Source organism: Otolemur garnettii, unplaced genomic scaffold (genome assembly GCF_000181295.1).
Source record: "Otolemur garnettii isolate 467f Iridium unplaced genomic scaffold, OtoGar3 scaffold00077, whole genome shotgun sequence".
NCBI classification, from domain to species: domain Eukaryota; kingdom Metazoa; phylum Chordata; class Mammalia; order Primates; family Galagidae; genus Otolemur; species Otolemur garnettii.
In genome coordinates, this window is record NW_003852472.1 from 38,213 (window position 1) to 51,883 (window position 13,671).

Here is a 13,671-nt window from a genome sequence, read left to right on the forward strand (position 1 = left end):
GCTGGGGATTCGAACCCGCCACCTTAGGTGTACGTGGCTGGCGCCTTAGCCGGTTGAGCTATAGGCGCCGAGCCTTGTTTTGTTTTGTTTAAGACAGAGTCTCACTCTATTGCCCAGGCTAAACCGCCATGGCAGCAGCCTCACAGCAACCTCAAACTTCTGAGTTCAGGGACTACAGGTGTCTGCTATGACTAATTTTTCTATTTTTAGTAGAGATGGGGTCTTGTTCTTGCTCAGGCTGATCTGCAACTCCAGAGCTCAAAAGATCCTCCCGCCTCAGCCTCCCAGACTGCTAGGATTACAGACATGAGCCACTGTCCCCAGCTGGCCCAGGCTAGTCTTAAACTCCAGGCCTCAAGTGATACGCCATTCTTGGCCTCCCAAAGTGCTGGGATTATAGGTGTGAACCACCACACCCAGGCTAAAATTAATTTTATTTTATATAAAATTACTATTTTTATAATAATAAAAGGCTGAAGTGCAGTGGCCTCAGCATAGCTCACTGCAATTTCAAACTTCTGGGCTCAAGGGATTCTCCTGCCTCAGCCTCCCAGAGTGCCAGAATTACAGAGAAGAGCCACGACACCCAGCCTTAAAGCAAATTTTAAGATCTAACATACTGACCAGGGTAGGAGGATAGCTTGAGCCCTGGAGTTTGAGGATGCAGTGAGTTGGGATCATAGCACTGCACTCCAGCCTGGGTGGAGAAAGATTCTGTCTATAAAAATACATATGTATGAGGGGGGAAGGAGGAAAGAAGCAATAATCTACTAGAATTGGAAACTACGTAAGGAGAAGAAAACTAACACACATACAATACTAACACTATCATTAATCCTCAGAGAGGTGAGATACTTCATGAAGTAAAAACATAGTACAAAAAAGGGGGGGAAAGGAACTCATGAATTAAAACTGCAACAGCAGCCATGGACTGTGTACAGTTCCTGAAGGACTGGTATCTTGGGGGGGTCTCCTTGGAGCCCAGGCTCTTTCTGGCCAAGGCCCAAGGTTCACCAGTTGTCAGGCCCCTCCATGAATGGGACAAACCAAACCACTGTGGGGCCCTCGGAGCTCCCCACAGCATCAGCCATAGCCCCTGGACCAGGCACTGGGGCCTGGGCATGGCTAGTGCTGGTAGGGGTTGTGCTGGGGGCTGTGGTTCTCTCTTGCCTCATCGCACTTGCTGCCAAATGCCACCTCTGCTGCCAATACTATGCCAGCTATAGGCACCGCCCACCTTCTGAGACAGGAAGGGGGAACCACCCAGAGTTGGTGGAAGATGAGGATGATGATGGCTTCATCCAGGACAGTTACATTCAACCTGGAACTGGTGAGTTGGGGACAGAGGGTAGCAGAGACCACTTCTCCCTCTGAGCCCCAATTTTTGGACACTGCCCCCTTCCTCCATGAGTGATAGCTAAGGACAGAGGCTACTATGTGGGAGCCTTGAGCCTCAGGGACAGAGGCAGTGAGGGCTTAAAGTTTAACCAAGGGAAGACCATCCTCCCTTCTCCAATATTAGCCACCAAAGTGACAATGACCCCTCTCTTGCTCTATAACCCTCAATTGCTCCCTGTTATTTTCAGAATAAAGCCTAACAAATACTTAGCTTGAATATGGGGAAAGACCTCCTGGGCCTCTTGATCTCCTTTCTTGCCACTCCCTATGTAACTAAACGTTTGCTATTCCCCCTGCCCCACCCCATGCAGTGTTTCCATGCACTTCTGCTTGGTAATCCTCTGCCTAAATCCTCTATGACAGTGATGAAAACTCTAGTCAGTAGGTCCCATGTGGCCTGCCTACCTGCCAGCATTTCAAATATGCCCAGATAACATGTGAGCAGGTGAGAAACAGTGCTAAGCCTCTTAATGAAATTTTTTCCTAGCAATAAAGTGGATATTATGGTTATAATATATCATATTTTTCATAGCGATTAATAAATGTATTGTCATTTTGAATTAAAAAAAAACTGCAACAGCAGATTTGAAAAAACATAATAAAAGGGTAGAATGCTTAAATTGCAGAAAGCAGTACAAAAAGCAAAAGAATGGAAAATAAGAGAAAAGATACAAGGAGAGGAGCCAACCAGGAGAAGTAACATCTGAATGAGGAGAGTCCCAGGGGAGGAAACAGAGAAACAGAGGAGGAGGATAGCAACAAAATACTTTGAGGATAATTTCCCAGACCTTAAGGGCACATGTTGGGAGATTAAAAAACAACCACTAAATGCCCAGCATGATGTTCTCACTGCGAAGCTCAGAACCCTGAGATCAAACAGTATACTCTAAAAACTTTCAAAGAGCATTGGCTCCTGAGACCTCATTGTTATATTTTAGGAATTTTGCAGGCTGATTGTTAAAGCATGGGTAGCTTAGCCACAAGTGAACTTAGCCACCCTAGGAGTATTTACACCATGTTTGTATTAAAGAAATTGGCAAAGGCTACAAATCAAGGGTGTTTTGGGGGGAAGGGGGGTCAGTTTTCCAGCATATTACTAAATAGTTAAATAAGTTAAGGTATATAATTTATCTAGCCATTAACACTAATAATGCTGAAGAATATGTAGAAACAGAAAATGTGTCAAAAGACAAAATTTAGCTATAGATCCTATTGGCTTTTATTTGTTATTCATGAATGGGGCAGCCTGGCATTCTACAAAATGAAATGAGAGCTCCTATTGGGCAATATATGAGAACAATAGATTTTAGCAGGAACAAGGAAACAATAATAGGAAAAAAACCCTGATTGGTTAACATCAAGTTACTTCGGGTTACTTTTTTGAAAGGTTAAACCAGAGGGAACTTCCTTATTAGGCTGATTCAGGTAGATGACTGGAATCTCCTGTTTTTAAAAACTGGTCTGTTTGGCTATCTATCCGATCCCTTAAAGTCTCAGTTTGATTATGTGGCATTTAGGTTTGATTTCGTCAGTGCAGGAGCTCAGTCCAGAACAATGACCTCCCATAATTTTAAGAGATGACATAACATTATACGTAAAAAAAGGACAGAGGGTGCAAAAAAATGTATACACAAGAAAGGAAAAATGGTATTAAAATTGTAATGCTTAATATATACTGATAACGTTTGTTAGCGTGTATATTGTATCTTATATCTCTTGTATTTGCAGAAGTCAAATGTGACTTGAGTACATTTTTAATACAATTTTTTACTTTCTTAAAATGTGTATACATTTTTGGCACCCTTTGTATACGTACACTACAAATACAGTTATATAAAATATGTTCATATGGGGGCAGCGCCTGTGGCTCAAAAGGGTAGGGCGCTGACCCCATATGCCGGAGGTGGCGAGTTTAAACCCAGTCCCGGCCAAAAAAAAAAAAAAATGTTCATATGGACAGACACCAAAGGAAATACACACAGGAAAGAAATAGTTGTCATGTTACAACGATGATATCAGTGTTTTGAATCTTGTTTTAAATTATCATCACTAGTTTTATAATTTAAAATTAAAAATCTCTGCTGGCCACTGCCTCCAATACTTAGAGAACAAAGTCCAAACTTGCCTGATGAAAATCCTATAAGGGTGCCCCATGACCTTAAGGTCTTATAGAATTCTCAAAAGGAAATTTTAAAGCCACTTCCCTGCACCCACCTGCACTCTGGTTCTAGCCAACTGACCACTTGTGGTCCCTTCTGGGAAGCCTTCCTCCCACTTACCCTGAGGAATTGGCAGCATCTGCAAGATTCCCCCTGGCCTCCCACAGCACCAAGCTCCTCCTCTTCCCGGGCATCCTCTTCTACACATCTCCATGGTAGCTCTTATTCCTGGGCTGTAGTTGAGGACCTAGGTCTAGGTAGGAGTTTGTTCTCCTAAGAGTGGGAGACTTCAGGGACCTTTCTCTCTGGGGCCTGCTACACACCATAAGAGCTTTAAGCAATTGTTCAGTGAGGGTGGGGGGGTAGAGGGCAACCATTATAATGCCTCTTTTCCATGAAGCCTTCTTGATTCCCATGCCATCTCCATTCCTAGAAGAAACTGAACTTTCCTGTAGCACATTATATGACCTTGAGTAATGCACAGGTACTTATTTCTCTATACGGCAATTCCCTCACCTGTTTAAATGAAGTCAATAATAGTATCTAGCTCACCAGGCCACTGTGAGGATTAAATTGGGTTATGCTTATAACATTCCACGCCAAGGCTTGGTGCCTGTGGCTCAAATGGCTAAGGCGCCAGCCACATACACCTGAGGTGGTAGGTTCGAATCCAGCCCAGGCCTGCCAAACAACAATGATGGCTGCAACCAAAAAATAACCAGGCGTTGTGGCAGGCGCCTGTGGTCCCAGCTACTTGGGAGGCAGAGGCAGGAGACTTGCTTGAGCCCAGGAGTTGGAGGTTGCTGTGAGCTGATGCCACAGCACTCTACCCAGGGAAATAGCTTGAGGCTCTGTCTCAAAGAAAATAAAAAAATAACATTCTACACCAAGCACATAGTAAACATCTAAAAAAAGTAATCCACTGGGATGATTAGTGTGACACCTTTACATGGCCTTTGTCTTCCCGCCTCCTGTTGCACCTTGCTTATTAGATTTGAAGCTCTTTGTGAGCAGAGAAGGCATCTTGTTTACCTTTGCATATTCTACAGTACATGGCATGCTGGCTGGCCACAGTAGGCATTCAACAATCTTCCTTAAATGTGCACAAATGAGCACACAGAGGGGCCACAGACGTGGCATGTGCAGGGAGGTGCACACATAGACTTATGGACATACCAGTACCAATGTACCTGTCTGTCTTCATCTTGGTTAACCCTCTGGTCTGGAGTGATGACCACCTCCTGCTCTTGGAATTACAGCATTCTCTGTGGCCTCTGTGCCCCTCTCTTCCTAGATTTCCACCGACTTGTGGAAATAAGTGGGGAGGCTGGCATCTGCGTCTCCCTTCCACTTTTCCCGTGGGCCCTGGCTCCCTTCTGTTCCCCAGGCCGTTGGCATAGTAAGTTCCCATCAGTTCAGTTTCCTACTTAATCCCATTGTGTGGACAAAGGGATACATACATGAATCAACTACAGAAAAATGTTCATTGTAGAATCTAAGTGGTGGGTTTATGAGCATTCATTACAATTCTCTCAACTTTTCTGTTCTTCAAATTTTTCATAAAATGTTGGGCAAAAGTCCTTCAATGGTTATTTGGGCTTTGGGGATAAAACGCAAACCCAACACATAGAACATAAGGCCTTTTAAGATCTTTTCTGGATGCAGCCTCCCTGGGTAACCTCATCTGCCACCATGCCTATGTCCCCTTCACACACGCCGTTAGGGTGGGAGCTCACCTGAAGCCACTCAGGAGAGCTGTGGTAGTGCATCCCTCTGTCCCCAAACTAAAGGCTCCTGATTCCTGGAAAGCTCTGCCCTGATTTTTTCCTAACAAACCCCAACCTCTGGGCTCCCTTCATACTTATCTCAATCAATGCCTCCTCTTGAAAGCCTTCCCTGATCTCTGAGACTGAGGCTCCTTATCTGGCCCCCACAATCTCTCCAGTAGCTCAGAAAAGGTATTTGGAATGAAGAGCCTCCACCCAGTGCTGGAATTACAGATAAATACCTGCCTGTGGCGTCAGCAGTGCAGACCTGGCCTGAGGACGTGGTTACACTAGCCTCTGAGTCACAGATGAGCTCTAATTTCTTTATACAAATAACGTCCGTTACCCTCCATACAAACTCTCAGAGAACACATCCTCAGGCAACTGGCTGAAGCTGGACGGACAGGAAGACCTGGTCGCCAGCTGGGGGTGGAGGGGACTTGGAGGGAGAGGTCCGGGCTGGGGTGGGGAGGAAGGCGGGGCCTGAGCCTGTGCGAGTGTCCCCAGACGGAAGTTGCACCACAAGCACAATTAGTTTCAGTTTTGCTTCTCTTTCAGGAGCCCTGCAGTAGCGGAGTCCAGACCCCAGCCCCCTTGCAGTCCTGAAGGCCAAGGTCATCTCTGGCTAGGTAAGGGCTCAGGGGTGGCTAAAAGAAAGAGCTGACCTGGAGGGGTAGGGGGGGCAGACAGGCAAAGGGAGGGGAGAGCGCAGGGGAAGAGGAGGAGGGAGAGGGGAAAGAGGCACCCGGAAGGCAGGAGAGCAGGAGGGAAGCAGCACCCTTCACCCCGCCCTCCAGGCCAGAGGCCTGGGGCTTGCCCCCCAAAGACCCCTGCCCACTTATAGAGTTCCTCTCCCAGCCTTGCAGCCCTCGGAAAAGGTGACTCTTCAGCAAGTCTCCTTATGAAGTACTTTTCAGCCACTGTGCTGGGGGCTCACAACTCCCTGCCAGGGGTTTCCGGAAGGCATTCAGCAGGGAAAGCTAAACTCCAGGTGTTGGGCCAAGTCCTAGGTGGCACCCCCTATCCCCCAGGTCTGAGTTCTACCTGAGGTCCAGGTTGAGCAACTGGAAGGAGAGGAACCCCAACCCTCAGCCTTCTTTCTGTCATCTCCACAATTCATTTCAGGAAAAGTCTGGGGCAGGAAATGAGGCCTCCTCATCCACTATGCTGCCCCAGGTAGATGTGTGGGGTTGAGGGGATCAGGGTCCATTTTACTGTAAAACTCCACCCCAGCTGCCAGGATCAAGGTGACAGACCCCATTCTGTGTCCTTCCTGCTTGCCCCTCACACCAGCACTCCACACAGGGGGACCCCAGGATCTGTGTGCACCAGAGGGCTTGAAACACACTCTGCCAGGAGGCCTGTGGACTTCCGATCTTTTCTCACAGGTCTGACATTATAAGAGCATTTATATTTTTATATTTGCAGAGCGTACACAAAGAGAAGGAGGAGGGGAACAGCTCCCTAGCTTAAGAGCAAATAGCCTGAGACCCCAGAAGACCAGAAGGAAGTTCTTATCCTTGAGGGGAGAGAATAGGAGACCCCAGGGGAGAGGTGGGAAGGTGGACTTCAGGTCCTGTGGAGGTGCTCTCTGACCACTGGCCCTGACCTTCTGCCTGCAGGATGGTTTCCCAGGGCTCCTCACCCTCCCTGCTGGAGGCCCTAAGCAGTGACTTCCTGGCCTGTAAGATCTGTCTGGAGCAGCTGCAGATGCCCAAGACGCTGCCCTGCCTGCACACCTACTGCCAGGACTGCCTGGCCCAGCTGGTTGAGGGCGGCCACGTCCGCTGCCCTGAATGCCGAGAGACTGTGCCTGTGCCACCCACAGGTGTGGCTGCCTTCAAAACCAACTTCTTCGTCAATGGGCTACTGGACCTGGTGAAGGCCCGGGGCTCTGGAGACCTGCGTATGGGGAAGCCAGCCTGTGCCCTGTGTCCCCTGGTGGGGGGCACCAGTGCCGGGGGGCCAGCCACAGCCCGGTGCCTAGACTGTGCTGATGACCTGTGCCAGGCTTGTGCCGACGGCCACCGCTGCACCCGCCAGACCCACACCCACCGGGTAGTGGACTTGGTGGGCTACAGGGCGGGCTGGTATGATGAGGAGGCCCGTGAGCGCCAGGCAGCTCAGTGCCCCCAGCACCCTGGGGAGGCACTGCGCTTCCTGTGCCAACCCTGCTCCCAGCTGCTGTGCCGAGAGTGTCGCCTGGACCCCCACCTGGACCACCCCTGCCTGCCCCTGGCTGAGGCTGTGCAGGCCCGGAGGCCAGGCCTAGAAGAGCTGCTGGCAGGCGTGGACAGCAATCTGGCTGAACTGGAGGCGGCACGGAGAGTAGAGAAGGAAACCCTGGTCCAGCTGCGGGAGCAGGCGGCCCAGGTAGGGACACACGTGGAGGAAGTGACTGAGAGGGTCCTCCGGGATCTCCTGGCCCAGAAACAGGAGGTGCTGGGGCTGCTGCGGGCCCATGTGGAGGCTGTAGAGAAGGCTGTTCGGGAGAGGCTGGTGGAGCTTGAGGGCCGTGAACAGGTGGCCAAGGAGGCGGCTGCCTTTGCCCGCCGTGTGCTCAGCCTGGGTCGAGAGGCTGAGATCCTCTCTCTGGAGGGGGCAATTGCCCAGAGGCTCCGGCAGCTGCAAGGCTCTGGCCATTGGACGTCTGGGCAAGCCCCCTTTGTGCAGCCCCAGCTAGAGCTCCACCCTGGGCTCCTGGACAGGGATTGCCGCCTGCTTTGGCTCTCCTTTGAGGAGCAGCAGCCACAGATTGACAGTGGAAAGGATGGAACTGGTGCCCGAGGGGACATTGAGACACAGAGGCAAACAGAGTGTGTGGCCAAGGCAGAGGGACAGAGCAGAGTCCAGCCTCAGGGCAGGGATGGAGCACAGACTCTGAAAGAGGACAAACCACAGACACCCCAAGAAGGTGGAACCCAGACCCCAGAAGAGGATAGAGCCCAGACACCCCAAGGTGAAGGAGGAGCTCAGAACCAGAAGGGTGGCAGATCTGACAAGAAGAGAAAGTTCAAAGGCAGGTTCAAGTCAATTTCCCGGGAGCCCAGCCCAGCACCTGGGCCAATCCTGGAAGGCTCTGGCCCCCTCCCCAAGCCCATCTTTTCCTGCAGCTTCCCCACACGGATGCCTGGAGACAGGTGTTCCCCCAGGATCACTGGATTGTGTCCCTTTGGCCCCCGGGAGATCCTGGTGGCAGATGAGCAGAACCGGGTGCTGAAACGCTTCTCCCTCAATGGTGACTACAGGGGCACTGTGCCAGTCCCTGAGGGCTGCTCCCCCTGCAGTGTGGCAGCTCTGCAAGGTGCCGTGGCCTTCTCAGCTGGTGCAAGGCTCTATCTCATCAGCCATGATGGTGAGGTGCGGTGGCGGCGGGCTTTGAGCCATTCCCAGGCTAGCCATGCTGTGGCTGCACTGCCAAGTGGGGACCGCGTGGCTGTCAGTGTAGCAGGCCACGTGGAGGTGTACAACATGGAAGGTAGCTTGGCCACTCGGTTCATCCCTGGTGGGAGGGCAAACCGGGGCCTGCGGGCACTGGTATTCCTGACCACCAGCCCCCAGGGCAATTTTGTGGGGTCAGATTGGCAGCAGAATAGTGTAGTGGTCTGTGATGGGCTGGGCCAGGTGATTGGAGAATACAGGGGGCCAGGCCTGCATGGCTGCCAGCCAGGCTCTGTGTCTGTGGATAAGAAGGGCTACATTTTTCTGACCCTTCGAGAGCTCAATAAGGTGGTCATCCTGGACCCAGAGGGGTCACTTCTTGGAGACTTCCTAACGGCCTACCACGGCCTAGAAAAGCCACGGGTGACCACCATGGTGGATGGCAGGTACCTGGTCGTATCCCTCAGTAATGGGACCATCCACATTTTTCGGATCCGCTCTCCTGACAGCTAAAGGGACCAGGATTGGGAAGGGGGAAAGGAGAAGGGATAGTAGGAGGGAGGCAGAGCTGCCTGTGGGATGTGGCAGCTGAGGATGTTTTCCTGAAGGGGAGGGTTGATGACTTTTCATTGTGAAGTGCCAAACTGCTAACTCCTCTGTGGTGTGCAGGGATGGGGACCAAGGCTGGTGGTGTGGCCATGACTGCAGGAGCAGAGGGGAGGGATGGGAAGGGTACTGGGGACCTCTCAGCCTCTTGTTTTTTGCCAATGGCTGCCGCTGCTGCTGTAGTTTAGGTTTTTGAGATGTGTAAACTTGTCCTGATTCGCATTCTTCAAAATCATTCCTCATGAAGTAGCTAAGGGAAAGGGTTTTGTTGAGGGGCAGGTGACAAAAGTAGCCCAGGGTGGGTTGGATGTGCATTCTGGGATAGAACTGGGAATCTGGCTTCCTCAGACTGCACAGCATCGTGTGGGGTCAGAAGAGGCTTGAGATTTCAAATCAGCCCCAAGTGACATCCATCCCAGGGAAGCTCCTAGGATAAGTACTTCCCAGGGAAGTACAGGATGAGCTTCAGGTGGGAACAGATGCAGCCATCAGCTGGGGCCAAGAAGTGTCAGCTTTAGCAGCTGTGAAGGGAATAGCCCGGGAAAATCAAACCCTGCAGAGTTGGTGTCTAAGACACCAGGTTCTGAGTATCAGCCAGGGAAGCCCTCCATGCCCTCCACAGAGCCAAACTGCAGCAAGACAAGTGTGGGATGTAAAATCTCCATGATGCCACCCTTCTGTTTTGATGTCTTTACATTTCCTGGAGTCTGTTTTTTGTTCTCCTTTAGTTTTTCCTGTGAAATTCATTTTGAGAAATGTTGGCCTTCGCCTGGCTGAAGTAAGAGGTGAAGGCCACGATTGCTGGGAGAAACAAGTGAATCCAGAGGGCAGGTGTGGGATTGGGGGTGCTAAGGAAACTTGAGAAGTCAGCAGTGGGACTGGGGTGGAAGGAAGTATAAAAACGGGAGGGAAGGACCCAGCTGGAGGTGAGCTGGGACCGCTGGTCCTTTTTGGAGGTGGCTGAGTGGGCTGCAAGGACATATTTAGCTAAGGGCTGTTGAGAGATGATGGAAGGGGTTCTTAAGGTAGGGATCATGGATGATGGAGTGTTCATAGGAACCAGAGAGATTTTGGACAAGTCCAGATGGAATGTGCAGGGTGTAGGGGTAGAGAAAAGAAACTCCCATCCTGAAGAGGCTCTATCTTATATATTGAAATGGTGGGGGAAATTGTCAAAGTCAGGGTGGACAAATTATATAAAAACTAAAGATGTATGCCAAGCGAAGAATAACGAAGATTTTAAGAAAACCAAGAAGATGAGAAAACTACGTAGAATTGATTCAATGAGGAAAAGCTAAGTGTCTGATATATGCAGTGACTATGAGACTATTTGGTCCAAGAACCTAACAGTCTGTGCGCTCTGGAGGAAATGCACACAGGCAAGGATTAGTAAGATGAAACACCAAAATAAAATCACTTGCATTCGTTAAAAATAAATTTTAAAAATATATTGTAGAGAAATAGACTTCTGGCACTATAAAATAAGGCTTCCTGGAGAACAATTTGGCAATACTTGACAAGAGGGGGGAGAAATGATTGTAAGAATATGTTATCTCACTTTAGGGAATACGTTCTGGGAAAGAAGAAATATTTGCATAGAGATATTTGTGACTGCCCTATATTGTACAGTCATTAACTGGAAACTGCTCAATTGTGGGGTGATAGCTGAGTAGATTGTGGTCCGTTAGAGGAATGAGCTGTTGCTTTCATGTATGATAATGACGGAAACTATTGAGAAGAAATAGCTATGTGATACAATCATAATCCAAAAAAAAAAAAGTGGAAAATCTGGAATTACAATCATGTAGTAACAACAAGGGTAAAGTTAGTCTGAGTAGTTACCATGTTGAAATAGATTCAGAATTTGTAAATAGTCAGTGATTTGGGAGTTATTTTGTGCTCTTATTCTTATGTGCACATTTCTACTTCGGTGATTATCCATTACATAACATGCTTGAATATTTACTTCAAGGCAATACACAGTGCAAATGATAGTGAAGCATAACTACAGGATTTAAGAATGAATGTGTCAGAACAAATGAGATTGTCCTGCAAGAGAAGAGGCACAAATGAGGGATGGGGGTCAGCTAGCTTAGTCAGGGCTCTCTGGAAGGGTTTTCAGAGGTCAAGTAGGCTCCTCAAGTGATTGGATTATTATGGAGTGTCTGAAAGGCAAGGGACATGTCACAGTTCACCAAGTAACTCGGATCAACAGGAAAGCAAGTTCTAGAGAACCAGCTAATATAGGATGAGTTGCAGGAGGGCACAGACGGTGCCCGTCTTCACTGCAGCTCTGTCTGTGTGCTAGCATGTTGACAGCTCAGTATCTGTGAAGTGAATTAATACCTAGAAAGGGATAAGACAGTGGTATGACTCTATAGAGATTTCCCAACTTAAATGCCACATCCTGGCCAACTAAGCTGTCTAAAACCTCAGTGTGTGAGAATTCTCCGTTAGGGGGCACTGTGGACACAGTCCACCATATGCCTCCGGAGGCTGGGCTCCACGGAGAGATTATGTCTCTATTCCTGCTTCTGTGTGTGTGACAAGAAGAGCCAAGAGATGTGGATCATACACCCTCAGGTTGGAACAGCAGCTCTGCAGAGTTGCATGGGAGCAATGTGCATAGGTCTTGGCGGCCGAAATGTCTCTAGCCATATGGCCCACTCACGGGCAAAGCAGGAATAGAGACCTGAAGTGAAAAGTCATATGGCTGCAATAAGAGACCCACAGGTGCTCCAGAGATGAGAGAACCAAGTGGCTTCCCCAGAAGCTATCAGAATCTTGTGAAGATGAAGGAAAGTACTAGCTTTTCTTTATAAAGAGGTAGGAGTAAGAAGGCATAGGACACTGGCAAAATGTGACAGATGGATGGGAAGGGTAGCATCAAGCATGATTTGGAGGGAAAATTCTCAATGCCTTAATTAAGTTAGGTGGGAATCGAGAATCCCATAGAAAGCACCAAACGCGTGGGGCAGAGGGGTGGTGAAAGTTCTCAACAGGTGCAAAGTAATCAGGAACATCACAAAAGAAACAAAATGCTCCACCCCCACCCCACCTGGGGATTGTGACAATTAACTTGATAAATTGTTCCTTTTTCTATTGGGAGCTGCCCAGGCCATGCACAGACTGGTGAAAGGAGAATTCCATTGTGGGAGAGAGGAGGGGAACAGAAAACCTCTTTTATATTCTACGTATCAAAAAAGAGGAAAAGAAAGAGATTAAGATAGAAGAGACCTGGGTTGAGTGTTGGCTCTTCCACTAAATAGCTGTGTAGGCTTGATGCCTGAAGCACAGTGGTTATGGCACTATCCACATACACCCAGGATGGCAGGTTCGAACCCAGCCCGGGCCAGCTAAACAATGACAACTGCAACAACAAGAAAAATAGCCAGGTGTTGTGGCTAGCGCCTGTAGTCCCAACTATGTGGGAGGCTGAGGCAAGAGAATCGCTTAAGCCCAAAAGTTAGAGGTTGCTGTGAGCTATGATGCCACAGCACTCTATCCAGGGCAACTTAGCGAGACTCTTGTCTCAAAAAAAAAAAAAAGAAAAGAAAATAGCTGTGTAGTCTTGGTCTAGTTCCTTGACCTCTCTGAGCCTCAGTTTGTACATCAGGGTTGGTGTGAGGATTAGATGAGAAGCGTAGAGAGAAGCATTTTGTAAACCATGAATTTTAAATCCAAGGTATTGGTTAGGAAAAAGTTCAACTGACTTGAACTGACCAAATACCCCTCCATCAGTATAAGCTTATATGAGGATTTTATGTGCAAGCATTGTGCAGTAAGGACTGAAGAACATCTGAGTAGAGATGTTACCTCCAAACCGTTTTCTTTGGAGGAGACTCTTTTGTTTCGCTTTCAGCAGTTACGTTAAGAAGCCATATCTGAAGACACAACAATGACTGAGGGGGCAGAAGGGACCACTGGTCAGCCTGCTGAGATTCAATATCATTCCTAAAAGCCAGTCGAGAATCAGACTGTACTAATTAAGGACTTATGACCATAGACATTTAGAAAAAGTTAAAAATGGCAAGAGTGTTCCAATTTGGGAGAGAATAGCTCTCCTTCCACTGTCTTACTATTATTGTATCTATAAAGCAATGTTACATTCTAAATATACAGAGAGAAAATTCCAGAGGGCAGAAGTCCAAGAGAGAAGTCAAAAGGTTTCCGAGGAAGTTGATGAGGTTGTTAACCTGAGCTGGGCAGGGTTTGACAGGTAGGTGCCAAGATAATGGTGTTTGTCTGTCTCTCTCTGGCAGGCAGGCTGAGAACTAGAGATGCCCATAAATTAAGTGGGAGGTTGGACAGGGCTGGAGACTTGTGCTGAGGGGAAAACAGTCTTGGACAAGGCAGGGCAG

At 48.7% G+C, this 13,671-nt stretch overlaps 1 protein-coding gene and 1 pseudogene across 1 annotated transcript; both read left to right on the forward strand.

Annotated features, from left to right (window-relative positions):
- The first annotated feature begins 1,032 nt into the window (after window positions 1-1,032).
- Window positions 1,033-1,374, forward strand: LOC100960605 (annotated as a pseudogene).
- Window positions 1,375-5,853: 4,479 nt separating this feature from the next.
- Window positions 5,854-12,640, forward strand: TRIM56 (tripartite motif containing 56). Its single transcript, XM_012807837.2, has 2 exons — window positions 5,854-5,952; window positions 6,946-12,640. Exon 2 carries the CDS (start codon window positions 6,947-6,949, stop codon window positions 9,215-9,217), a length of 2,271 nt encoding a protein of 756 aa, XP_012663291.1. The 5' UTR covers window positions 5,854-5,952; window position 6,946; the 3' UTR covers window positions 9,218-12,640.
- Window positions 12,641-13,671: the final 1,031 nt, after the last annotated feature.